Below are 25,905 nucleotides of genomic sequence, written 5' to 3'. Positions count from 1 at the left end.
ACTGTTATGCGCAGGCGTGCCGGAAAATCATCGATTGCATAACTAATATACGGTAAAAAAATATTTTAAACACCGTGGCTTGTTCGTTAGACTTTTCCGCGGCTGTACTGTGCAAGAAAATCCACCAACGATCGCGCAATAATTAAATCATTAACAAGATAATCATTTATACGCAGGAACGAAAATCAGCACAGATAATTCGTGCCGCGTTGCCCGTAAGATACCGTGCGAATAGCGGTACGAATCATCTGCGCTTCCCAAACCTCCGAATAGCGCCAATTCGTGCAGCGGTAAAACGCTGAAACTACTCGACAAATTACCGACAGCGTTTGCTCGGATGGTAACCATAGACTGTGATGGTAAATCAACCCGGGACTTTCAAACCCTGTGATGGTAATGTATCGGTTGTCGATAATGTAAATTCGTACTTTATCAATACTAGTATTGTCGGTAAAATAGAAAACTAATGATTTTTATAAAATAAGAATTTAAATTATCGACAACCCCTACAGTGACTGCAATAGTTATAAATTTACCAATTATATTCTCAGGGCCTCTTCCTGCCTATGTGCTTCACCCAAGACTTCTTTTTCCTTACCAATCGGTAACAATCGTTAATCAATAGCATCGTTAATGTTTCAGACATGATAGTGAACAAGATAAGCAACGGAGGTCTAAAGACCAACAGCGTGGACCTGGATGACGACGAGGACGGAGGCACAGATATGGGCCAGGACCTCGAGGGATCCGCTGATCAGCCGTTAGACTTCTAGACTCCTTAGGATCAGCCAACCGACACAGAGTAAACAGCAGCAGCTAACCGGGAGCAGTACCTTGACGTGATATCGAGCGATCGGACAACAAGGTTCCCTTTTCCGGTTGTCCAGTCGTATCGATCATCGCCGTTGTGATTGGAGGTGTCTTCGGTGAATCAGGGCGGCGGAGGCTGCGTGCAAGCCTAAAACAAAAAAGCCAGTTCGTAGAGCAACGAAACAAAAGGAATACGCTGAGAAATGAAAAGGAAGAGAGAACTCCGCTTCGGAAAGAAGCAAAGGCTACCGGCTCTCTGTGCTAGGTAGTCCTCTTCATGAGCTGTCGGTGGCCATCAGGATCAACGGTTGGTCGTTCTTAACCCGCGATTAACTTGAATCCTCGAGTGCTGATCTTGGCACACAGAGAGCTTCGATCCAAACCGAAAACAGAGAATCAACATAATTCAATCAACGCTAAATCCGGTCGATTCGGGAAGACAAAGACACAAGTGCCAAACGGGTTAAGAGAGGGAAGCTAAACAGTGCAATAAAATCACACAGAAACCGACAGACAGACACACATGTTCCACACGTAACACATGTACACACGTATTCTACACACAGTCGTGCAATAGCGAAGAACCCGTGCAATGTTTGATATTCTGACTGGATTGCATTTACCTTCGACAAGAATCGGCGCAGATTGTCACAGAGGCAGAAATGCGATTGACCTTTAGCCTGTGTGTGCCCCTCGAGGTACCTCCATGCACAACTCGTCTATAAATAATACAGTTATACACTATTTATGCGTATAGAATGGTAGAGAGAGAAAGAGAGCGAGCGAGAGAGAGGGAGAGAAAGAGAGTGAGAGTAAGATAGGAGAGAAACACTCACGAGGTGTTCAAGAAATGGGAAGATCATCCTCCATCGGGTAGAATTCATGTCCACTCCACACCGACGCATAGAAATTAACGATACATTTAACGAGAGAAGATGATGCAACAGAGATAAAGTTTAACAAAGAAACAAAAAAAAAATATTGAGAGAAAGAGAGAGCGACAGAGAGAAAGAAAGAAAAAGAATGCTCTATATGATTATGATTTCTAACCGCGCTAGATTAACGATATCTCGAATTGTAATGTCTAAGCATAACATATATATATATATATATATATACAAAAATATATATATATAAATATAAATATATAAATAAATAATACATTATACTGTTTATGACTAACGATAATACGGCAGAAGAAGAACAAGCTGGCTGAGAGAGAAAACCAGGCCGATCGTCAGCAGTTCAACAAACACATACACACACATACACACACCTAGAAAGTTGCACGCTTGAAGATGTAGAAGTCAGATGTACTTGATTGCCATAATCCCGCTAAAAAAAAAAGTATAGATTCGATCCAGTCCCGTTGCTGAACACCTTCGCTGATATCTACAAGAGAATAATGCATACAGGGTGTTGTAGAAAATGTCGTTGTTCATTCAAAGGGTTCGAAGCTAAAATTGAACATCCAACATCCCTTGTGTGGAACGATGAGGAAATTTTTTCGAGGAGTGAACAGAATGTTTTTTTGAGGGCACTTATCGACGGAGAATATTTTCTAAAACGTCCTGTATATATATACATATATGTATAACCAGAGATTTCCGTCGCTTATTTATTTTTCTTTTTCTACTTCTTCTTCTTCTTCTTCCCCCCTTTCGCCTCGAGCTTTCATTCTTTTCTCTCGTAGCCATCTTGCGTTGCGAGTTCTAGTGTAAGATAACACTTACATAAAAAGAATGACCTATTTCATACTCGCTAACTACTAAGCAGCAGCTCAATCACGACGACGAAGGAGGGGAGATGCCGGAGAGAATTCTATGAACTCGCGATGCACTCCTTGTACACGAATAGAAAAGGAAGAGGAAAAAAAATGAAAAAAAAATATTTTAAGATACACGATACGTTCTTCATCCCTTTTAACAAACGTATTTCTTTCCCCTTTCGACGATTTGTCACACACACGCAATTTTCAAATTTCACGGAAAAAAAAGAAGATTAACGCGCGCGTCTACAAAAGGGATCCTCTCTCGAGAAAGGATCGAGGAAGCGCGGGGGTAAGCGTTTTTAATATTTGATAACAAGAGAGCACGTCGTGATTCGTCTGCGTTTACTTGTAATTATAAGCATTTTTACTTACGACTTTTACTTACGACTTTTACTTAACGAGTGTGTGGTAACACCGTAGGTACTAGAAAGGTATAAAGCAATTGTAATCCGTAGAACAAACGAAAAAGAAATGGGAAAAAACGATCGGTGTGACTATGTGAATATGCCCTAGCTCGCGATTAGGTGGCGAATTTACACGTAGGTGATTAGCCAGTGCAAATTATTACACGTAATCCGCATTCTAGAGAACCGAAACACGTGTCCAGAGATGTTTCAGTTTCTAGCGTCGTCGTCGTCGTCTACTTCGAGAGCATCGACATGCGCGTTCTTTAAACTATTATTACTTATTGTTATCGTTTAGCGGCAATACCGTACTATGGATTTTCGGTACTTATTCTTATATACGATCGCGCTTGCATTCTACTCTTCTGTGAGCAACTTAATCGAGACCGTATAACGAACGAACGAGATGGAAGGAAGCGATTAAACTGTCCAAGAATAAATAACAAAACCGCATTTTAACGAGCACCAGAAAACACCGCGTCATTCTCAGACATCGGAACAAGAAATAGACTGCAGATGTTTACGCGAATTAGCATTACTTAAAGTGCAATCAACGATAAAGTGTTACTTTTTTCCGTAGAATTAATGTTTGAAATTGGATTGTTTAGTTAATTGTAGTACGGTGTATTTGTTGATGTTTTTTTTTTCATGTTTCTACATACATTATGGTATTTTACGGTAGTCAATGCATAAACCTCGGCAGTCTAGCGATAAAATATAAGGACTCGTAGAAAAATGTTCATTCGTCCGCGATGTAATGAATTCACCGACAACACCATGATGCACTCTTTGCCACGTTCGAGCGCAATTTCTATTCCCAGCCTGAATTTATTGCCGTACCGTCAACATTATAGATTAACCGAGCATAACTCGAGAAACCGCAACCATACGATAGTTTTACTGAGAACGTCGTCTTGCATATTGTATATACATAATTATATACAATGGGGAAAATCATCGTCTATGATCTTCGTAAACGTGATGATTTTTGTAAGGTATGCACCTGGTCGAAGCGTAAAGAATTTTTACTTCATCCCGAAGCTACTATTGATATTTCACCAGATTGGTATTGTACATGTGGCTGTAAGAATTCTTTATGAATAAAGATTGTTGTAGAAAACTGGTCCACGCTCTTCCTTGCAATCACTCACCGAGATTCTATTAATATCAATATATTATTTTTATTTAAAAATCGTTACAAAAAATAGACGTATTCCAATCGTGTCTAGGAAGACTGTAGGAAGATACTGACACTGTAAAACACTTTTTATACTCGTGCGTTTAGTACTTGAGCACTGCTCTTAAGCTAAAACAAAAAGGAAACAAAAAATTATAGTTTCTGTTAATCGGTAGTCGTTTTCAGAGTATTGAGTTAATATAATTTACCATGATCCCGAGTGTAATAAATCGAATCCTTCGTTGATCTTCTCGAATGGAAGAGTGTGAGTAACGAACTCGTCGAGCATGAGCGATTTCGACATGTATTCTTGTACCAGTTTTGGTACGCTTTCCTTGGACTTCCAGCCACCGAACGCAGTTCCTTTCCATACTCGGCCTGTCACCAATTGGAATGGACGAGTGCTGATTTCCTGACCTGCTGCAGCTACACCCACGATGACGGATGTGCCCCATCCCTTATGGCAGGATTCCAAAGCAGCCCTCTGCGAACAAATTTATTATTCGCCAACTGCTCTGCGTAATTGACACTACTTAAAAAATCAACGACATTCTCTACCATGGTGTTAACATTGCCGACACATTCGAAAGTGTAATCCAATCCTCCGTCGGTTAATTCTACCAGAACTTCCTGAATTGGTTTACTATGATCCTTGGGGTTAACGAATTCGGTGCACCCAAAAGTTTTAGCTGTGCAACAATTAAATATTAAAATGCTCAACTCATTCTTCAAGGGTAAAACTAGATAGAACAAATGCTCTTATATCTTACCAAGCTCGAATTTACTCGGATTCACGTCTATACCGATAATGCGCGTTGCACCGGCTTTCTTGCAACCAAGTGCAACTGCCAACCCAACTGCACCCAGTCCCCATATGGCACATGAACTTCCAGGTTCCACTTTGGCCGTATTAAGGGCAGCGCCATAGCCGGTAGGTACTCCACAACCCAACAAGCAAACCTTCTCGAGCGGTGCACTGGGATCAACCTAAAATAAAAGGATTGTACTTTACTCTAAATATTCTATAAATTATTCATAATACTCTGTAAACGGACTAGTACCTTAGCGAGAGAAATATCAGCTACTACAGTGTACTCTGAGAAAGTAGAGCAACCCATGAAGTGAGCAAGAGTCTGATTCTTGCAAGTGAACCGAGAAGTACCATCAGGCATCACACCCTTTCCTTGAGTACTACGTATCTTGCTGCATAGATTCGTTTTTGGAGATTTGCAAAACTTGCAGTCCTTGCATTGAGGAATGTACAGTGGAACCACATGATCGCCTTGAGATATAACATGGGGAATCATTTAGCATGATACAATTCGTCTAAATACAAAATATCGTTCTTGTCTGAAGAGAAGAGACTGTAGAGAGTGAACAAGTGGGCATTCAAGGTGGGAATTAGGTGGAGCTAAAAGCTTATTTTTCTCTCCAGGCGCGAACGATATACTTCTAAATGGAATGTTGGAAGCTTGGGAAATGGCACAGTCTACGATTGGTCCCAAATATTAAACCATATGTAAGACTACCTCCCATACTTTTCTACCATCTCCGTGCCAATTCCTGAACTCCCAACGATGGTAATACCAGGTTGAAATTCTGTGACTCCTTCGCCAACACTCTCCACAATACCACTGCCCTCATGACCAAGAACACATGGGAAAATTCCTTCTGGATCCAACCCATCCAGAGTATAGGCATCCGTATGGCACAGAGCTACAGCTACAACTTTGATCCTGACTTCATGAGCTTTCGGAGGTGCTACTTCTATCTCCTCGATCGAAAGAGGCTGCTTCTCCTTCCATGCTACTGCGGCTTTGCATTTAATTACCTACCGTTCGCAAAAAAATAAATGCAATCTTATTTATAACCAACGGAATCGAAGAAAAAATTTATTGGTATGTTATTGAAGAAGAATAAATACCTTTCCCACGGTGTCAGACATATTTCATGTAAATTATTAATCAACGATTCGGAAGACTGTGAGAGATAGACTGTACAACACGACAATGACAATTACGGCACTGTACGGCACCGGCAGTGATTAACCTCAAGGTCGTGATTTGCACGCGGCGCTAATCCAGTATTACTGACATCTACATAGTGTATCATGTATCAATCTAATTTATATCTACCCATTTTTTTTTATTTAATAGAATAATTTATAATATTCTGAAAGCAATTGAAAATCTATATCTCATTTTGTATAAACGTTTATGATCATATCAAAAAGAGTAAACTGTTTTAACTATGTTAGTCAATTAAATTCCAATTTCAATGGTTATCATATATTTGACCTAGCATGTCCTCTAAGATAGATAAAACGTTTATTTGTACACAACTGTTAATTTTTTGCTGTTATCAAAGAAGATATATCCTCTCTGCTGTTATATAATCATTCTCAATAAACAAAGTCACCTTTTCAAATGCGTTCGTTTCTTTATTAAGTCTATAAGTAAATTGTTAAGAGTACAAACTGTTGTATTTATCATACTATTTGGACAATTATCGATGATTCACCTATGAATTTTTTTGCCTACTCTTAACACAGGTAATGTCTGTGCAAGAGTAATAAAATGCGCAGTCATGTAGCCGAGTAAAGCTCCTATTACACAAGGGATTGGCCAAGCTTGCCAAGGACGGTCCCAGTCTAATGGAATTACAATAGCGCCCAACCAGGTGCCCAAAAGGGTCGCTTGAACATTAGTCTTCACAGCGTTCGCTAAAACATTGTCCTTCTGCGACTGTATTCCTGTCATAATCTCTAACGCACTGTCTACTCCTAAATGCAAACTGGCAGGAACAAATGTAAGAGTGGTCAGTGTGACTGTGAGCATTGTAGTTTCCTCGTGGTGCACGAAGAGAGGTGCACCAAACAGCACGATTATAATATAGTATACAACGGACAATATAAAAGCTGCTAACAAAAATTTGAAGATCTCCCTCAAATATCTTGACCAAGATCTCCTAGCTTTCGAGGATGTTCTCAAATCACTTTTTCCTATAATAGTGGATTCGGAGTGAAACATGGGAAAGAGGAGTTTCATGACTTCCGCGAACAGAAGTATTAATAATACTGGAATAAACTTGTACTTTCCCACATTGTACAAGCTGTCGTTCAGCTTGAGTAATATCAGGATACCAGGGAAATAAATGCAAGTGAAGGCGCAGTACGACAAGAGCAACCTCTGGGCTAATTTGTTTCCCATGCTCATGTTTGTTATTTTTCTAACCTATAAGAAATAGTAACTTCTATAGTAAAGGAGAATTAAGATAAACCTGATTCGTAGATTTAATGATTTCTTACTTGACACGTGAAGTGAAATGATTTTTAGTGTTTTGGTGCTTTGTATATTATTTTATTCGCACTATGTATTACCATAGTGCCTTGTTATTTCATTTTGTTTTAGGTTAAGTAAACGCGCTCGCATCGCTGACAGACATTGAGAAATCAGCTGTTGCAAAGCATGTTATCGTAAAGTATTTTTTAACAGACATGTATCTTTGTACCACTTTCTGTCAGTCTAATTACAATTTCAATAGAAATGAATGATTGCATATTACTTCATCTTTAAATTTCGATACAAAATGCAATTTTTTGTATGCAACTAAAATACAGCTATGTTCTCGATGGTACTGTTCACAGGTGCATTCCAGGCGGAGAAAACTCTTATGTATGACCTTGGACCGCTTAGTTCACTTGCAAGAGAATTAACTTAGATAGCATCACGTTCACAGCACATCACGTGATTCAACGTGATTGGACGTGACTGATGTTCCAATCAGTGCTGCTATTGCACGCTACTATTCTTGCCAAAACCACTGCTGCACGAATGATCGTTGCTGTAGACTAAAGTGTGTTTCCTCTTTTATACAATGTCTATCGTACATAGTGATGGGCATTATCGACTAAATTCAACTATCGACTAATTACTACTTAGTTACTACATACTATCGAATATTTAGTCGATAGTTTTTAGTCGACTGAAATTTCGTTTTAGTGGTTACGTCTAGATTGCGGGCTATAGTTTATGCCTAGGTATATCACATATATAGTTATATCGCATAAATAGCAATAAGATTTTAACATCTAATATGAATTAAAGTATTTCGCATAAATTGCAATAAGATTTTAACATCTAATATGAATTAACATCCACTGACATTTGAAATTTCAAGATGGCGACGTGTAAAACAGTCGACTGAAAATAGTAACCCAACCACTACTAGATTCAGTCGATATTTTAAAAAATCAGTCGATTGAAAATAGTAGTTGGCTACTATCGATTTAGTCGATAGTTTTTAGTCGATGGTGCCCATCACTACTATCGTACATACATTTTAGTCGACGATACCCACCTCACGAGTGTCTTTGCACCCCCACTCTTGTGAATCGCACTGTAACGGAATTTTCATCGGCCGCACACCCTTTTCTTTCGAGGAGGTAATCTCGTTACCCCCCCCCCCCCCCGGGGGGGGGAGGGTGAACCGGGTTATGTGGGACTCCGGCAGTGAGTGCAATGCCGAGTATACCCACTAACTCCTCCCCGTCCGACCCTAGGCTCCTGGGGGCACCAGTGTTCCGCGCGCGCATTTCAAACCGGTGTGCCCCCGCATTAGCAAACCACCCTGGGAGGGTGGGGGACGCGGCCCCCTTCCAAACCTGCTCTATCAGAATGCACCACGCAACGAACGACGCGGTGCCTTCCCCCCCCCCCCCCTCTTAGGCCGCCCGATGGGCATCCGGGCCCCCGCCCAAGATGCCCGGCGATCGGCCACGCACCCTTTTTTTTTATCGCGAGGAAATGCTTTTCGCATACCCCGGCTCCCTGTGGGAACCGGGGTTACGTGGGACTATCTCCAGGGGGGTAAACCCCCGGAGACTACCCACTAAAACCTCACGCCCACATAATCTATAGGGGAGGTGCCTGGATCACGCGAGTACTCAACAGGACACCTCCCAGCTCTCATCACACTCCGGGGGAGGGGGTTAGCCTTCCCCATTGCCTACACTATAAGACCCCGGGCGGAGGGACCCGCCCCGTGTCACCATCCCTGGAGCCTTCGGATTGGGCTTCTCGAGCCCCAGCTCGGTCTACCCACAGCTCCCGGAGTCTTCGTGCCCCGCTCGGAGCCGGTGTCCCGGAGGAACCAGTCCCGGCCGAGGCAAAAAAACGCCGTCACCGGAAGGAAGGGCCGTCGGAGGCGCGATCCGGCACGCCCTGACCCTTTCTTACCCTAAACCCCCCACGGATCCCCCTCCCCTACTGGGGAGGGACGGACCGACAACCCCCCACACCGGGAAACTAACCCGGGGGGTGTGGTCGGCCGCATACCCTGGCACACCTTCAACATGCTGTGTGCCTCGTCAGGTAACGGGCCCTTTGCCTTCGCGGGGTTCCCGTACCATCGACTTGGGCCGTTAGAAATTCGGGATTTTTTAACACTCTTTGCGAGGGCTATTGAGGCTGTCGCTAATAAAATCTAATTGCAACCCTAGGAGGCGTCTTAATGACTCTGCCTGACCGTTTTCTAAAAAAAAGCTTCAATTGCCGCCTTAATCCTAAAACCTCTCCAGCATCTGCATTGCACGTGTCAACTTTACTATATGCAGCTGGCCGCTACAGATGAGATTTGCTAAGTGGGAAAGGGGAAGAGAAGCACCAGATTGGAAAATAGAAAATTTTACTATACAATGTTACAACAATACACCTCATGGGTAAAAAAAAAGCAATCCAAATCGGCCAGGAAAAAGAAAGAGCAAAAGTAGTACTAATTGGCATAGAAGTAGCTATTCTACCTGTCTACCTTTCACAACTAAAACATGTTCCACATCGCTAATATAGGTATTAGGGCTATTCAAAGGCTTGCAAGCATGTATTAAAATTCTTAACTCTTTAACATTTAGGTAACTCAATATTTTTTCAGTACAACAAGGTGGTAATTCAGGAAGGCTTTCGGAGAGAGAATGGAAAAACTTATTGCCTTGTTCCAGTAACTCTTTTTTTTCTATGCCTCTCCTAAATCGACTATCTATCATACTAGCATATATTGGAAATTTCGTTTTATAATCATCTGATTTCAAGGCCTGTACTATATTTTCATTCCTTGCATATATTGCTAATTGACTTATACTCTTTGTAAGGATATCATGAAAAGAAGTATTGCTATTATCAATCTTCTCGCCCCTCATAATTTTTATTTCTGCTTTACATTCGCTCCAACTATAGCAAAATTCATTGTCTCTATCAACATCAATCATTGTCAACATTAAATTTCTTTCACTTACGTATAAGCCTGCAGATTTTAGTTTAACTATGTACTCCTTAAGGATCTCAACAACTCTTTTATGAGGACCAATGCCACCACCAAGATCATAATAGGAATCAGAATCAGAATCATTGTAATTAGATTGTTCAAGGTTATCATAAAACGAGTCAACAGCAAGCATAGAATATTCAAGTGCCGTACGACTATTTTTACATATAATGTTGACGTCAGAACCATATTCTAGAAGAACATTAACAGCTTCAGTACATCCTTCTTTAGAAGCAAGATGCAATGCTGTCATACCATACTCATTCCTAAGGTCAACTTCAGCACCAAATTCCAAGAGACTCTCAACACTTTTCCAATGATCTTTTTGAGCAGCAAAATGAAGAGGTGTTATATCTCCTTCAGTTCTCGAATCATATTCTGCACCATACTTTAGCAAGATTTCCACAACTTTTTCATGCCCGTTTTGAGCAGCAAAATGAAGAGGTGTTCTATCTCCTTCAGCTCTCGAATCATATTCTGCACCACACTTTAGCAAGATTTCCACAACTTTTTCATGCCCGTTTTGAGCAGCAAAATGAAGAGGTGTTCTATCTCCTTCAGCTCTCGAATCATATTCTGCACCATATTTTAGCAAGATTTCCACAACTTTTTTATGCCCGTTTCGAGCAGCAAAATGAAGAGGTGTCATATCTCCTTTAGCTCTCGAATCATATTCTGCACCATATTTTAGCAAGATTTCCACAACTTTTTCATGCCCTTGTTGAGCAGCAATATGAAGTGCAGTTCTTTGATCTTTTTGCACATCATTGACGTTGGCCCCTTTGTTTAAAAGCATTTTGCTAAGTAGCTCATTTCCTTTCTGAGCAGAAAGATGAAGCGGTGTTGTCATATCACTTTTTACTACAGAGTTAACATCTGCATTGTATTCCAAGAGAGCTTCAACGACTTCTGTATATCCGTTTTTAACAGCATTGTGAAGTGTTGTTAATCCATTTTTAGTTTTAGCATTAACATTAGCCCCCTTACTTAGCAGCAATGCAGCAACTTCTCCCTTAACATGAATATTAGGCTTTTTATCAAGATACAATCCAAAAAAACGTCCATCCCCTTCACTTAGAGCAGTAAAATGTAAAGCTGTGTTTCCATACTTATCACTAGCGTTAATATCAGCATTATTTTGTAAAAGAATTTCAATAATTTCTTTGCATTCAATAGCATAAAGTATTGGACTTTTTTCACTTTCATCTTTAGCATTAACATTAGCTCCATAGTTTATGAATAGTTGGGCCACTTCCTTTTGCTTGTTTTTAGCTGCACTATGTAGAGGCGTAAAACCTTTTTTAGACCTCGAACTGTGTAACATATTAACATTAGCACCATACTTCAACATGTCTTCAACAATTTTCAAATATCCTTTCTCAACAGCAGTAAGAAGCAACTCAGGATTATTTACATCTGCAGGATTAACAATAAAATCATGCTGAAGAAGAGTCTCAACGATCTCTTTATACTTTCCTCCATATCCGAGTACTGCGGTTTTAAGAGAGCTTCTGTTGCTTTGATTATTAATATCAGGACAATACTTTAAAATATCCTTAACAATCATTGAATATCCTTCTTTAACAGCAAGATACAGTATAGTCTTGCCATCCTTATCCTGGGCATCAACCTTAGCCCCATGTTCTAGGAGTAGTTTTACAACTGTTTCGTGTCCTGCTTTAGTAGCCACATGAATTGGCATTAAATTATCCTTCGCGTTAGCATTAACATCAGCACCTCTACTCAAAAATAATCTAACAGCTTCTTCACTACCTTGTTGACAGGCAAAATGTAGTGGCGTATACCCCTCCTGAAATCTTAAAGTGCATACAGAATTAGTATAAGATCCATGATTTAGAAGATCTTCAGCAATCTGCACATATCCATCCATAGCAGCAATATGTAGTGGGGTTACTCCGTATATTGCTACAGTATTAACGTTGGCATTATTCTTGAGAAGTAAATTTACGATTTTTTCACTACCGCTTTCAACAGCATAATGAAGTGGGGTATAACCTTCACAAAAATATATTCTGGCCTTTATGTAAGTTATGGCATTAACATCAGCACTATATTCTAAAAGATGCTCAACAATTTGTAAACATCCTCCCTCAGCTGCAACACAAAGTGGACTTTTACCATTATTGTCTCTGGCATTAACATTAGCTCGATGTTTTAAAAGTAATTCAATAACTTTCATCTTCTTATTTCTAACTGCATTGTAAAGCGGAGTGCAGCCACACTTATTTTTAGCATCAATATCAGCACCTCTATCTAGAAGCATTTTAACAATTTCTATGTCACCATTCACAATGGCCAAGTGAAGTGGAGTATCAGAATGCTTTTTGCTTTTATTGTTAACTTTGGAACCATTTATTAAAAGTAGTTTAACAATCTCTGTACGTCTATTTTTAAGAGCTTCACAGAGTAAAATGTATCCTTTTGACCATGATGGTGAATAAGATAGACCGAAAGAATGGACTAACTCGCTTGCTCTTTCTAAATTCCCATAACGAACTGCAGAAATTAAACTGTGTTTAATATCTGAACTGTCCATCATAAATTTACCTACCCGAAAATTACCCAAAGGTTTTTATTATGTAATGTTTCTCTTTCTTCCCTCTATACTTATATCTGCTAACCCCTGACTCGGGGATTTCAAAATTTCCAGTAACTTAGAAGCAATATTCTTATGCTTATTGATTATCGCAACTTGTAGTAATGTATGACCGTGATTATTACGAGCATTTGTCACAGCTACAAACTCATCAGGTTTCACTGCTTTTAGCTTGCTGATAATTTTAACATTACGTGCTGCAATAAAAGTTCAACAATTTCTTTGTAACCTTGGTCGATGGTCGATTGAACAGAACAGACTGCCACGATCGATCGTTGTCTCGATCGCTCCTGCCTCCCGTTCCCCGCGCGGCTCGCGAGGTCCACCAAGCTGCTCGATCCACCCGGCGGCTCGCGGGACGCGGGGTGCGACGCAGGGGCGACGTCGCGCACGCGCCGTCGATCTAGTCGTTAGAGCCGATTTATTGGAAATATGTACATACGGTTCTGTCAGATAATATTAAAGTCGTGTTTACATGAGTGCACATAGAAATATGTTTGTCTGAGTTGCGTATCTTTATTGGCGGCTGAACCCCTCTTCGCGTAAATCCCGAACATGGTGTATTACCTTTATTAGTAACCTGAGTAACGTCAGCTCCAGCTTTTAGCAAGATGTTTACAACACCTATCCGTCTATTACTAATGGCATAATGTAGTTGTGTTCTTCCATCAATATCTTGGCACCATTGGCATCAGTTCCATCTTTTATTAGACGTTGCACAGTTTGTGTATCACAAATACTAGCAGAAATGTTAATCTCTTTCTGTAAATGCTGAAGAATTTCTGATTCTTTATTGCCTTCAATTTTAAATATCAAATTAATCATTTCTACCTTCTTTAAAATATCAAAAACACTAGGATGACTCGACCCCAAAACAGCTTTCTTTTGATCAAAAGCTTCTCTATTGGCTGCTATAGGCTTTCAGTGCACCAATCATAGTGACGCCGTGAAATGAGTCGAGACGTGCCTTGAACCTTCATGCAGAGAGTGTCTGACTAAAGTCTGTCTCCTCTTTTATACTGTTGCGTCGCAGTGTGGTGGAATAGGGACTTTTGTTGCGGGTTCGATTGCCCGTGGAGCGTTGAAGCGCTCTGCTCGTGGAAGTTAACAAATAAACTTTGTACACAGAGTAAATGGCGAAAACTGTTATAGATTTTATTGGTAGTTCTTTGAGATGTAACTCCCTCAGTTCTACAATGAGTTCTCTTTCATCCTGGAGTTTCAAATCCTTTCCCAGCTTCTTCCTTCTCGACACCCTTCCTTAGCCAATAGGAAAATTAGAATCTTCTGGCTAGGCGTTGATTCGTCGGATGACTCGTCTTCCGGTTGCGGCTTGATGGTGATTGGTAGTGGAAGGATCGCACGAGAGTGGGGTACGCACGAGGGTGATGGCCCGTCAAAACGAGGGAGGTGGGACCATGTGGGACCGAACAAGAGAGAGGTTGGAGGGAGTTCCAAGAGGTCCTTGACCGAGGATTTATGACCTCTTGTCCTTAACTGATTCCAGACTTCGACTATCCCTAATTTGTGCAGAATTGGAGAAGCTACTCTAAGAGGCTACGTGACTTTCTCTAAATTCCGCAATTAGTCTCGCCGACTCGAATTTCGTCAAGGATCTCTATGGAACCCTCCCGGTCTTTCTTTACCTACACTAAACTATCGCGTCCAAATAAAATACATATGTATGAAATACGCGATTACGTCTTACATTTAAATTTGCCTCTCCGTGCCAATAATCGATACTATATATATCTAACTATGCGCACGTGGTCAACTGGCCACGCTACTCTACATACTATTGTAGGTATGGGGCCTACCATCCAGGTAAATAACTAGGCACGTGTATGTTGGCAAGAGGAACTTTATTCGTATCTGCACGTGGCGGCAGACTCAGTGCGACTGGTGCCTAGGGAGGACGCCGAGAGTGTCTCGGGGAAAGTCCCTAGACACATAGAGTCGTGCTCCTATTTATTGGCGCCCGCTGCGTCGCCTAGCGGATGCACTAGGGAGTCAACGATACTCCCTACACCACCCCCCTCGCCAGTAATGGTGGGTGAGACGCAGACAGACATGCCAATTCTGCTCGTTGGTTATCGCGCTATATATATAAAAACAAAATATAACATATATACATAAATTTACGGTGCTATAACTATGAAATATATACAAACGACTATTTAAACTTTGCAGGAACAAGAACTTAGATGTAAACATGATATTTATCGGTAGACAGGAAAATTGCTGTGTCTTTGGGAGGCCCTAGCTGGTATTGCACATGATGGTTCGGTACCACTAGTTCTCGCTGACCAGAAACGCTGGCTTAAGCCTGTCCTTGCTAACGTTTACGTCGCGTTGTCCTATTCTAAGTACAAAGTTCTTATCACTACGGCTTAAAACTAAATATGGTCCCTCGTACGGTGGTTGTAGCGGTTTTTTAACCGCGTCGCGACGCACCAACACGTGCGATGCCGTGTCGAGGTCTTTGAACACGAACACCCGTCGATGACCGTGATGCGCTTTCGGAGCCGGCTTAAGCGACCTCATGTGGTCTCGCAGCTGCTCCACGAAGACGGATAGCTCCACCTGGTCGTTGCCCGCAATCAGGTCGCCGGGTAGACGCAGAGTCTCCCCGTAGACCACTTCTGCTGGTGTCGTCCCGCTGTCCTCTTTGACTGCTGCCCGGATGCCGAGCAGGACTGCCGGAAGCGCCTCCGACCAGGTTTCCTCCTGGCGGCACATGATGGCCGCTTTCAGCTGCCGATGAAGACGTTCCACGGCCCCGTTGGCCTGTGGGTGGTACGCTGTCGTTCGATGGTGTTCCGCTCCCAGCGCTCGTGCCCATGTCTTGAATAGCACGGACTCGAACTGCCGACCCTGGTCCGTCGTTATCCTCAGTGGAACGCCGTAGCGCGAAATCCAGCCCGCGAACAGCGTTCGCGCGACGGTCTCCGCGCCGATGTCAGCCACTGGAAACGCCTCCGGCCATCTGGAGAAGCGGTCGATGACGGTCACGCAGTGCGTGTAGCCCCTGGAGTGCGGCAGTGGTCCAACGATGTCCACGTGAATGTGGTCGAAACGCGCGGTGGGAGCTGTGAACTCCCCGACCGGCGTCGCCACGTGTCGTGAAACCTTCGCCCGTTGGCACCGCATGCACGTCTGCGCCCAGGTGCGGCAATCCTTCTTGACGGACGGCCAGACGAAGCGCTGCGTGACCAGCCTCACGGTTGCCTTGGGTCCGGCGTGTGCCAGACCGTGTAGGCTGTTAAAGATGGCTCTGCGAAAAGCTGCTGGCACGAGTGGGCGTGCCTGGTCGGTGGAAATGTCGCAGTACACGTCCACGCTGGGCTGCTGGAGGCGGATCTTCTTGATGACCAGGCCTCGGGGGTCTGCCATCAACCGCTGCAGCTCGGCGTCCGAACCTTGCGCGTCGGCGAGCTCGTGAAAATCCACCGGTGCAACCACTTCCTCGATGCGCGATAGGGCATCGGCGGTGGTGTTCTCTGCGCCCTTGACGTGCTGCACATCTGTGGTGAACTGTGCGATGTAGTTCAGGTAGCGGAACTGAATGGGTGTGCATTTCTCCGGCTTCTGGCTGAGGGCGAAGGTCAGCGGCTTGTGGTCGGTGAAAATGGTGAAATTCCTGCCTTCCACCGCGTGGCGGAAATATTTCACCGCCGCGTACATTGCCAGCAGCTCTCGGTCGTACGCGCTGTAGTTCCGCTGCGCCGGGTTCAGCTTCCTAGAAAAGAAAGCAAGCGGTTCCCAGGTACCTTGCCGGAACTGCTGCAGCACTGCTCCCAACGCGATGTCCGAGGCATCCACCATCATGGCCAGTTTGGCCTTGGCTGACGGATGCACTAGTGTGGTTGCAGCTGCCAAAGCCGCCTTCGTCCTCGTGAACGCCGCGTCTGCCTCCGGTGTCCACTCCACGGGCTCGCTCTTCTTGCCTGATGTCAGGCAAGCCACGAGTGGAGCTTGGATGTTCGCCGCCCCAGGGATGCACCGCCGGTAAAAGTTTACCATGCCCAGGAACCTGCTGAGTTCGGCTTGGTTTACCGGCTTGGGTTACGAGTGATGGCCTCCACCTTATCGGCCAACGGGCAAATCCCTGCTTTGCCGACCGTGAACCCGAGGAAAGGCACCTCCGGGACGCTAAATTCGCACTTTGCCGAATTTATCACTACCCCGAACTTGGCGAACCTCTGGAACAATTGTTCCAAGTGTCCGAGGTGTTGCTCTTTTGAGTCCGACGCCACCAGCACGTCGTCAATGTATACATAAACAAAGTCTAACCCGCGCACTACCTCGTCCATAAAACGTTGGAACGTTTGCGCGGCGTTACGCAGTCCAAAAGTCATTACCGGGAATTCGAATAACCCGAACGGCGTAGTGATCGCGGTCTTATGAATGTCTGCTTCCGCGACCGGGATCTGATGGTACGCGCGCACTAGGTCTATTTTCGAAAAAACCGTTTTCCCGTGCAAACTCTGCGCGAAGTCTTGAATGTGCGGCACTGGGTACGCGTCGGGTACCGTCCTAGCGTTCAACGCGCGATAGTCCCCGCACGGACGCCACTCACTATTCTTTTTGGGCACCAGGTGTAACGGCGATGCCCAGGCACTTTTTGACGGACGAGTGATGCCCTGTTGCAGCATATACTCGAATTCCCGTTTCGCCGCCTTCAGCCGGTCCGTCGTGAGACGCCGCGGTCGCTGCGATACGGGAGGTCCCGGTGTCGTCACGATGTGATGCTTCACATCGTGTTTCACCGCACTGCTACACACTGAGGGACGCGTGATACCCTGAAATTGTTTTAACAGCGCGTATACCGCACTGTCCCGCACCGGTGCCACGCATTGAGCCGATTCGACCGTGCCGGTCGGTATTGTTCCGGTTACCGATAGGCCGGTGATTTTGTCGATCAACCGACGGTCCTGAACGTCCGGCAGGAGACCGAATCGGGCTAAAAAGTCCGCACCAATAATGGGTCGCGAAATGTCTGCAATAACAAACGTCCACGGGAATGCCCGGCGTAATCCTAAATCTACACTAATCACTACGTGCCCGTAAGTGTTAATTAGTGAACCGTTCGCCGCGGTCAGCAGGTAGCTCGATTTCGTTCGCGCACCGGTCACTTTTTTCCGCGGGAACACGCTGACCTCAGCCCCGGTATCGACCAGGTACTGGGTCTTCGTCGTCGCGTCGGTTACGAAGAGGCGACGTGCTGTCCTCTCAGGGCCGCTTGTCGCCATCAGCGACTCTGTAGGTCGTTTCCCGACTGGAAAGTGCACGGCTTCGTGCACTTTGTCGCCTTGGTTCCGAATCGCCCGTGATACCAGCAGATGCCGCTGGGGCGAGATTCGGCCTTGGACTTCGGCCGGGAACGTCTACGGTACCGGCTGCTGGGCGTGCTGCTCCTTGGTTGGCGCCCTCTGCCCTCCAGCTTGGTGGTCACCAGTGCGGCAATTTGCTCAACGAGGGCGTTGATGTCGCCGAGCGCTGCGACATTGTTTGCCGCCGCTGCTGGGTGGATCTGCGCCGGCGTGACCTCGCTGATCCGGTCCGCCAGGGCCGCCACTTTCTCGAGCTCGACGCCATCTTGTGTGGCCAGCACCGATTGCATGGCGACGGGTAACCTACTCATCCACAGAGTCCGGATGAAATCCTCCGGCACCTCGTTGCCCGCCAGGCTCCTTATGTGCCGCAGGAACTGCGACGGCGTCCGGTCTCCTCGTTCCTCGTGTTCGAGGAGCTGCTTAATCTTCCTCTGCTTGGAAGTGGAGAGCCGCGCGATTAATTCATCCTTTAGCCGCGTATACTTATTTTGCTCCGGCGGGTTCAGCAGGATATCCTCTACTTCTTGCGCGGTTTTTACATCCAGTTGCGCCACCACGTGGTGGTACTTGGTGTCCTCCTGCGTTATCCCGCGCAAACCGAACTGGGCGTCCAGGTGCGCAAACCATAATGCTGGTTTTTCCGCCCAGAATTTCGCCATGTGCACGGCTACGGCCATGTTTTGCGCAGGCGGCTCCATATCAATCACGTCGGGGTCACCAGTTGTAGGTATGGGGCCTACCATCCAGGTAAATAACTAGGCACGTGTATGTTGGCAAGAGGAACTTTATTCGTATCTGCACGTGGCGGCAGACTCAGTGCGACTGGTGCCTAGGGAGGACGCCGAGAGTGTCTCGGGGAAAGTCCCTAGACACATAGAGTCGTGCTCCTATTTATTGGCGCCCGCTGCGTCGCCTAGCGGATGCACTAGGGAGTCAACGATACTCCCTACACTATCGAATATTTAGTCGATAGTTTTTAGTCGACTGAAATTTCGTTTTAGTGGTTACGTCTAGATTGCGGGCTATAGTTTATGCCTAGGTATATCACATATATAGTTATATCGCATAAATAGCAATAAGATTTTAACATCTAATATGAATTAAAGTATTTCGCATAAATTGCAATAAGATTTTAACATCTAATATGAATTAACATCCACTGACATTTGAAATTTCAAGATGGCGACGTGTAAAACAGTCGACTGAAAATAGTAACCCAACCACTACTAGATTCAGTCGATATTTTAAAAAATCAGTCGATTGAAAATAGTAGTTGGCTACTATCGATTTAGTCGATAGTTTTTAGTCGATGGTGCCCATCACTACTATCGTACATACATTTTAGTCGACGATACCCACCTCACGAGTGTCTTTGCACCCCCACTCTTGTGAATCGCACTGTAACGGAATTTTCATCGGCCGCACACCCTTTTCTTTCGAGGAGGTAATCTCGTTACCCCCCCCCCCGGGGGGGGGGGAGGGTGAACCGGGTTATGTGGGACTCCGGCAGTGAGTGCAATGCCGAGTATACCCACTAACTCCTCCCCGTCCGACCCTAGGCTCCTGGGGGCACCAGTGTTCCGCGCGCGCATTTCAAACCGGTGTGCCCCCGCATTAGCAAACCACCCTGGGAGGGTGGGGGACGCGGCCCCCTTCCAAACCTGCTCTATCAGAATGCACCACGCAACGAACGACGCGGTGCCTTCCCCCCCCCCCTCTTAGGCCGCCCGATGGGCATCCGGGCCCCCGCCCAAGATGCCCGGCGATCGGCCACGCACCCTTTTTTTTTATCGCGAGGAAATGCTTTTCGCATACCCCGGCTCCCTGTGGGAACCGGGGTTACGTGGGACTATCTCCAGGGGGGTAAACCCCCGGAGACTACCCACTAAAACCTCACGCCCACATAATCTATAGGGGGGGTGCCTGGATCACGCGAGTACTCAACAGGACACCTCCCAGCTCTCATCACACTCCGGGGGAGGGGGTTAGCCTTCCCCATTGCCTACACTATAAGACCCCGGGCGGAGGGACCCGCCCCGTGTCACCATCCCTGGAGCCTTCGGATTGGGCTTCTCGAGCCCCAGCTCGGTCTACCCACAGCTCCCGGAGTCTTCGTGCCCCGCTCGGAGCCGGTGTCCCGGAGGAACCAGTCCCGGCCGAGGCAAAAAAACGCCGTCACCGGAAGGAAGGGCCGTCGGAGGCGCGATCCGGCACGCCCTGACCCTTTCTTACCCTAAACCCCCCACGGATCCCCCTCCCCTACTGGGGAGGGACGGACCGACAACCCCCCACACCGGGAAACTAACCCGGGGGGTGTGGTCGGCCGCATACCCTGGCACACCTTCAACATGCTGTGTGCCTCGTCAGGTAACGGGCCCTTTGCCTTCGCGGGGTTCCCGTACCATCGACTTGGGCCGTTAGAAATTCGGGATTTTTTAACACTCTTTGCGAGGGCTATTGAGGCTGTCGCTAATAAAATCTAATTGCAACCCTAGGAGGCGTCTTAATGACTCTGCCTGACCGTTTTCTAAAAAAAAGCTTCAATTGCCGCCTTAATCCTAAAACCTCTCCAGCATCTGCATTGCACGTGTCAACTTTACTATATGCAGCTGGCCGCTACAGATGAGATTTGCTAAGTGGGAAAGGGGAAGAGAAGCACCAGATTGGAAAATAGAAAATTTTACTATACAATGTTACAACAATACACCTCATGGGTAAAAAAAAAGCAATCCAAATCGGCCAGGAAAAAGAAAGAGCAAAAGTAGTACTAATTGGCATAGAAGTAGCTATTCTACCTGTCTACCTTTCACAACTAAAACATGTTCCACATCGCTAATATAGGTATTAGGGCTATTCAAAGGCTTGCAAGCATGTATTAAAATTCTTAACTCTTTAACATTTAGGTAACTCAATATTTTTTCAGTACAACAAGGTGGTAATTCAGGAAGGCTTTCGGAGAGAGAATGGAAAAACTTATTGCCTTGTTCCAGTAACTCTTTTTTTTCTATGCCTCTCCTAAATCGACTATCTATCATACTAGCATATATTGGAAATTTCGTTTTATAATCATCTGATTTCAAGGCCTGTACTATATTTTCATTCCTTGCATATATTGCTAATTGACTTATACTCTTTGTAAGGATATCATGAAAAGAAGTATTGCTATTATCAATCTTCTCGCCCCTCATAATTTTTATTTCTGCTTTACATTCGCTCCAACTATAGCAAAATTCATTGTCTCTATCAACATCAATCATTGTCAACATTAAATTTCTTTCACTTACGTATAAGCCTGCAGATTTTAGTTTAACTATGTACTCCTTAAGGATCTCAACAACTCTTTTATGAGGACCAATGCCACCACCAAGATCATAATAGGAATCAGAATCAGAATCATTGTAATTAGATTGTTCAAGGTTATCATAAAACGAGTCAACAGCAAGCATAGAATATTCAAGTGCCGTACGACTATTTTTACATATAATGTTGACGTCAGAACCATATTCTAGAAGAACATTAACAGCTTCAGTACATCCTTCTTTAGAAGCAAGATGCAATGCTGTCATACCATACTCATTCCTAAGGTCAACTTCAGCACCAAATTCCAAGAGACTCTCAACACTTTTCCAATGATCTTTTTGAGCAGCAAAATGAAGAGGTGTTATATCTCCTTCAGTTCTCGAATCATATTCTGCACCATACTTTAGCAAGATTTCCACAACTTTTTCATGCCCGTTTTGAGCAGCAAAATGAAGAGGTGTTCTATCTCCTTCAGCTCTCGAATCATATTCTGCACCATACTTTAGCAAGATTTCCACAACTTTTTCATGCCCGTTTTGAGCAGCAAAATGAAGAGGTGTTCTATCTCCTTCAGCTCTCGAATCATATTCTGCACCATATTTTAGCAAGATTTCCACAACTTTTTTATGCCCGTTTCGAGCAGCAAAATGAAGAGGTGTCATATCTCCTTTAGCTCTCGAATCATATTCTGCACCATATTTTAGCAAGATTTCCACAACTTTTTCATGCCCTTGTTGAGCAGCAATATGAAGTGCAGTTCTTTGATCTTTTTGCACATCATTGACGTTGGCCCCTTTGTTTAAAAGCATTTTGCTAAGTAGCTCATTTCCTTTCTGAGCAGAAAGATGAAGCGGTGTTGTCATATCACTTTTTACTACAGAGTTAACATCTGCATTGTATTCCAAGAGAGCTTCAACGACTTCTGTATATCCGTTTTTAACAGCATTGTGAAGTGTTGTTAATCCATTTTTAGTTTTAGCATTAACATTAGCCCCCTTACTTAGCAGCAATGCAGCAACTTCTCCCTTAACATGAATATTAGGCTTTTTATCAAGATACAATCCAAAAAAACGTCCATCCCCTTCACTTAGAGCAGTAAAATGTAAAGCTGTGTTTCCATACTTATCACTAGCGTTAATATCAGCATTATTTTGTAAAAGAATTTCAATAATTTCTTTGCATTCAATAGCATAAAGTATTGGACTTTTTTCACTTTCATCTTTAGCATTAACATTAGCTCCATAGTTTATGAATAGTTGGGCCACTTCCTTTTGCTTGTTTTTAGCTGCACTATGTAGAGGCGTAAAACCTTTTTTAGACCTCGAACTGTGTAACATATTAACATTAGCACCATACTTCAACATGTCTTCAACAATTTTCAAATATCCTTTCTCAACAGCAGTAAGAAGCAACTCAGGATTATTTACATCTGCAGGATTAACAATAAAATCATGCTGAAGAAGAGTCTCAACGATCTCTTTATACTTTCCTCCATATCCGAGTACTGCGGTTTTAAGAGAGCTTCTGTTGCTTTGATTATTAATATCAGGACAATACTTTAAAATATCCTTAACAATCATTGAATATCCTTCTTTAACAGCAAGATACAGTATAGTCTTGCCATCCTTATCCTGGGCATCAACCTTAGCCCCATGTTCTAGGAGTAGTTTTACAACTGTTTCGTGTCCTGCTTTAGTAGCCACATGAATTGGCATTAAATTATCCTTCGCGTTAGCATTAACATCAGCACCTCTACTCAAAAATAATCTAACAGCTTCTTCACTACCTTGTTGACAGGCAAAATGTAGTGGCGTATACCCCTCCTGAAATCCTAAAGTGCATACAGAATTAGTATAAGATCCATGATTTAGAAGATCTTCAGCAATCTGCACATATCCATCCATAGCAGCAATATGTAGTGGGGTTACTCCGTATATTGCTACAGTATTAACGTTGGCATTATTCTTGAGAAGTAAATTTACGATTTTTTCACTACCGCTTTCAACAGCATAATGAAGTGGGGTATAACCTTCACAAAAATATATTCTGGCCTTTATGTAAGTTATGGCATTAACATCAGCACTATATTCTAAAAGATGCTCAACAATTTGTAAACATCCTCCCTCAGCTGCAACACAAAGTGGACTTTTACCATTATTGTCTCTGGCATTAACATTAGCTCGATGTTTTAAAAGTAATTCAATAACTTTCATCTTCTTATTTCTAACTGCATTGTAAAGCGGAGTGCAACCACACTTATTTTTAGCATCAATATCAGCACCTCTATCTAGAAGCATTTTAACAATTTCTATGTCACCATTCACAATGGCCAAGTGAAGTGGAGTATCAGAATGCTTTTTGCTTTTATTGTTAACTTTGGAACCATTTATTAAAAGTAGTTTAACAATCTCTGTACGTCTATTTTTAAGAGCTTCACAGAGTAAAATGTATCCTTTTGACCATGATGGTGAATAAGATAGACCGAAAGAATGGACTAACTCGCTTGCTCTTTCTAAATTCCCATAACGAACTGCAGAAATTAAACTGTGTTTAATATCTGAACTGTCCATCATAAATTTACCTACCCGAAAATTACCCAAAGGTTTTTATTATGTAATGTTTCTCTTTCTTCCCTCTATACTTATATCTGCTAACCCCTGACTCGGGGATTTCAAAATTTCCAGTAACTTAGAAGCAATATTCTTATGCTTATTGATTATCGCAACTTGCAGTAATGATGACTTGCAGTAATGATGACTTGCAGTACATTGATTGTTACGAGCATTTGTCACAGCTACAAGCTCATCAGGTTTCACTGCTTTTAGCTTGCTGATAATTTTAATATTACGTGCTGCAATAAAACTTAAACAATTTCTTTGTAACCTTTAGAAGTAGCAGTGTGTTATGGTGTATTACCTTTATTAGGAACCTGAGTAACGTCGACTCCAGCTTTTAGCAAGATGTTCACAACACCTATCCGTCTACACTTGCCTTCATCAGAGTCTGGCACTATTTCGCGCAGCCCGGAAGACGTTGGGGGCGCTGCAAGCTCCTCAGACTCCCTACTCCACTACTCAGTCCCCACTTTGTAGACTGCGAGAAATTCGTACCGCCGCGCCGAGGAGGCGGGAGGCGCTGGAACCAATGGCGTGACGGCCGCGGGGGCCGCGCAGCCCCCTACATAAATATTAGTTTATAACAATAATACATTTTATACTTGTATTTTATACTTTACATTTTATATTTTTATACTTGATTATTTTTAATATATTTAAATATAGTTTATTATTTTTCATATATTTAAATATACTTTATTCATTTATTGTTCCCCTCAGGGTTCCAATTCTATTACATCTCCTTCCTTTCCCCGCTACTATCCTAACCCTAACCCTAACTTAAAAGAATAAAATAAAATAAATAAAATAAAGAATACTTGTCTTTTTTCTCATACACCTATGCCTCCCCTTCCCTAACAAGCGCCGTTGCGAAGCGCCGTTGTTTACGATGTCGGCCACGCGTGCTCAGATCGGACAATGATCGGAAACAGAATACAGCGCTCGTAGCGAAAAATGCCGGAACTATATTTAAACGAAATAATAGCTGCGGGATGGTTTTTCGGAGGCGACGATTCCTGTGTTTAATACGTAATTATACAATACAATAAAGGTTGCATTGACATTGTATATGTCACTGCTAGATCGCTTGCGTCAAACGCTCTCCATAAGAACCCGGTTATTTAAGAAAATGTGTCCTTATGTGTAAATTCTGCCGAATTTTGCAAATTACGCCTAGAAAACGCAAAAGTAGGACTTGCCGGTGGTCAAGCGATCTAGATTTATCTTTTATCTAACGCTTTTCACCCTTGAAAAGCCCCATCTTTGCATTATCGAGCCATAAATCGCCGCCTCCCGAACCCTTGCAACCTTGTACGATCTAGCGTTGTGTGTGGCACACCATGGCACACGCACACGGCACGCACACTGTCATTCGAGCTTCTCCTAGCGGCCGTTTGTAGCGTGAAGATCGCTAGGAAGCTTCTCCTAGTTCCCGTTTGGAGCGTCGCGAATCAAGGCCACGTAGGAAAACTGGTCAATTCTACCTTCTTTAAAATATCCAAAACACTAGGATGACTTAACCCCAAAACAGCTTTCCTTTGATCAAAAGCTTCTCTA

At 43.7% G+C, this 25,905-nt stretch overlaps 6 protein-coding genes across 15 annotated transcripts in view; 1 reads left to right on the top strand and 5 right to left on the bottom strand.

The window, feature by feature from the left end:
* Cow (Proteoglycan Cow) overlaps positions 1 to 4,109 on the top strand; it is a 286,815-nt gene extending 282,706 nt beyond the window's left edge. Inside the window, exon 10 of the mRNA XM_076799378.1 lies at positions 643 to 4,109. Within this exon, the coding sequence (XP_076655493.1) occupies positions 643 to 773 (131 nt within the window). The 3' untranslated portion in view covers positions 774 to 4,109. The remainder of the gene's footprint in view (positions 1 to 642) is intronic.
* On the bottom strand, positions 2,428 to 6,411 carry Fdh (alcohol dehydrogenase class-3 Fdh). Its single transcript, XM_076799379.1, has 7 exons — positions 6,087 to 6,411; positions 5,750 to 5,993; positions 5,224 to 5,444; positions 4,933 to 5,149; positions 4,721 to 4,851; positions 4,372 to 4,646; positions 2,428 to 4,291 (listed from the first exon to the last, which is right to left on the bottom strand). Exons 1-7 carry the CDS (start codon positions 6,105 to 6,107, stop codon positions 4,267 to 4,269), a joined length of 1,134 nt encoding a protein of 377 aa, XP_076655494.1. The 5' UTR covers positions 6,108 to 6,411; the 3' UTR covers positions 2,428 to 4,266.
* Positions 6,412 to 6,581: 170 nt separating this feature from the next.
* Positions 6,582 to 8,061, bottom strand: Pig-f (phosphatidylinositol glycan anchor biosynthesis class F). Its single transcript, XM_076799380.1, has 2 exons — positions 7,470 to 8,061; positions 6,582 to 7,395 (listed from the first exon to the last, which is right to left on the bottom strand). Exon 2 carries the CDS (start codon positions 7,375 to 7,377, stop codon positions 6,679 to 6,681), a length of 699 nt encoding a protein of 232 aa, XP_076655495.1. The 5' UTR covers positions 7,378 to 7,395; positions 7,470 to 8,061; the 3' UTR covers positions 6,582 to 6,678.
* Positions 8,062 to 9,731: 1,670 nt separating this feature from the next.
* LOC143360717 (uncharacterized) lies at positions 9,732 to 25,848 on the bottom strand. Of its 7 annotated transcripts, none has more exons than XM_076799813.1 (3): positions 25,833 to 25,848; positions 13,665 to 13,879; positions 9,732 to 13,294 (listed from the first exon to the last, which is right to left on the bottom strand). In XM_076799813.1, exon 3 carries the CDS (start codon positions 13,038 to 13,040, stop codon positions 9,954 to 9,956), a length of 3,087 nt encoding a protein of 1,028 aa, XP_076655928.1. In that variant the 5' UTR covers positions 13,041 to 13,294; positions 13,665 to 13,879; positions 25,833 to 25,848; the 3' UTR covers positions 9,732 to 9,953. The 7 variants fall into 7 exon arrangements, with proteins under 7 accessions (XP_076655928.1, XP_076655929.1, XP_076655930.1 ...); XM_076799814.1 differs by having other exon boundaries at positions 13,665 to 13,868; XM_076799815.1 differs by lacking the exon at positions 25,833 to 25,848 and adding an exon at positions 13,929 to 13,943 and having other exon boundaries at positions 13,665 to 13,868.
* Positions 18,349 to 19,110, bottom strand: LOC143360335 (uncharacterized). Its single transcript, XM_076799062.1, has one exon. The coding sequence runs from the start codon at positions 19,108 to 19,110 to the stop codon at positions 18,349 to 18,351; it is 762 nt and encodes a 253-aa protein (XP_076655177.1).
* LOC143360718 (uncharacterized) lies at positions 20,977 to 24,735 on the bottom strand. Of its 4 annotated transcripts, none has more exons than XM_076799819.1 (2): positions 24,650 to 24,735; positions 20,977 to 24,584 (listed from the first exon to the last, which is right to left on the bottom strand). In XM_076799819.1, exon 2 carries the CDS (start codon positions 24,304 to 24,306, stop codon positions 21,220 to 21,222), a length of 3,087 nt encoding a protein of 1,028 aa, XP_076655934.1. In that variant the 5' UTR covers positions 24,307 to 24,584; positions 24,650 to 24,735; the 3' UTR covers positions 20,977 to 21,219. The 4 variants fall into 4 exon arrangements, with proteins under 4 accessions (XP_076655934.1, XP_076655933.1, XP_076655935.1 ...); XM_076799818.1 differs by having other exon boundaries at positions 24,663 to 24,717; XM_076799820.1 differs by having other exon boundaries at positions 20,977 to 21,938; positions 22,002 to 24,711.
* Positions 25,849 to 25,905: the final 57 nt, after the last annotated feature.

This window comes from Halictus rubicundus, chromosome 13 (genome assembly GCF_050948215.1).
Source record: "Halictus rubicundus isolate RS-2024b chromosome 13, iyHalRubi1_principal, whole genome shotgun sequence".
Taxonomy (NCBI): Eukaryota; Metazoa; Arthropoda; class Insecta; order Hymenoptera; family Halictidae; genus Halictus; species Halictus rubicundus.
This window is presented reverse-complemented; position numbering and strand designations above follow the sequence as displayed.

Excerpts from the sequence above, each read along its gene's own strand:
- Fdh (XM_076799379.1), bottom strand. The coding sequence starts at position 6,107 with ATGTCTGACACCGTGGGAAAG. Across the intron at positions 5,445-5,749 it reads AGTCACAGAATTTCAACCTG|GCGATCATGTGGTTCCACTG; the intron begins GTATTACCATCG and ends TTATATCTCAAG. Across the intron at positions 4,292-4,371 it reads TTATTACACTCGGGATCATG|CTTAAGAGCAGTGCTCAAGT; the intron begins GTAAATTATATT and ends TTTTTGTTTTAG.
- Pig-f (XM_076799380.1), bottom strand. The coding sequence starts at position 7,377 with ATGAGCATGGGAAACAAATTAGCCCAGAGGTTGCTCTTGTCGTACTGC.
- LOC143360717 (XM_076799813.1), bottom strand. The coding sequence starts at position 13,040 with ATGATGGACAGTTCAGATATTAAACACAGTTTAATTTCTGCAGTTCGT.
- LOC143360335 (XM_076799062.1), bottom strand. The coding sequence starts at position 19,110 with ATGGCCGTAGCCGTGCACATGGCGAAATTCTGGGCGGAAAAACCAGCA.
- LOC143360718 (XM_076799819.1), bottom strand. The coding sequence starts at position 24,306 with ATGATGGACAGTTCAGATATTAAACACAGTTTAATTTCTGCAGTTCGT.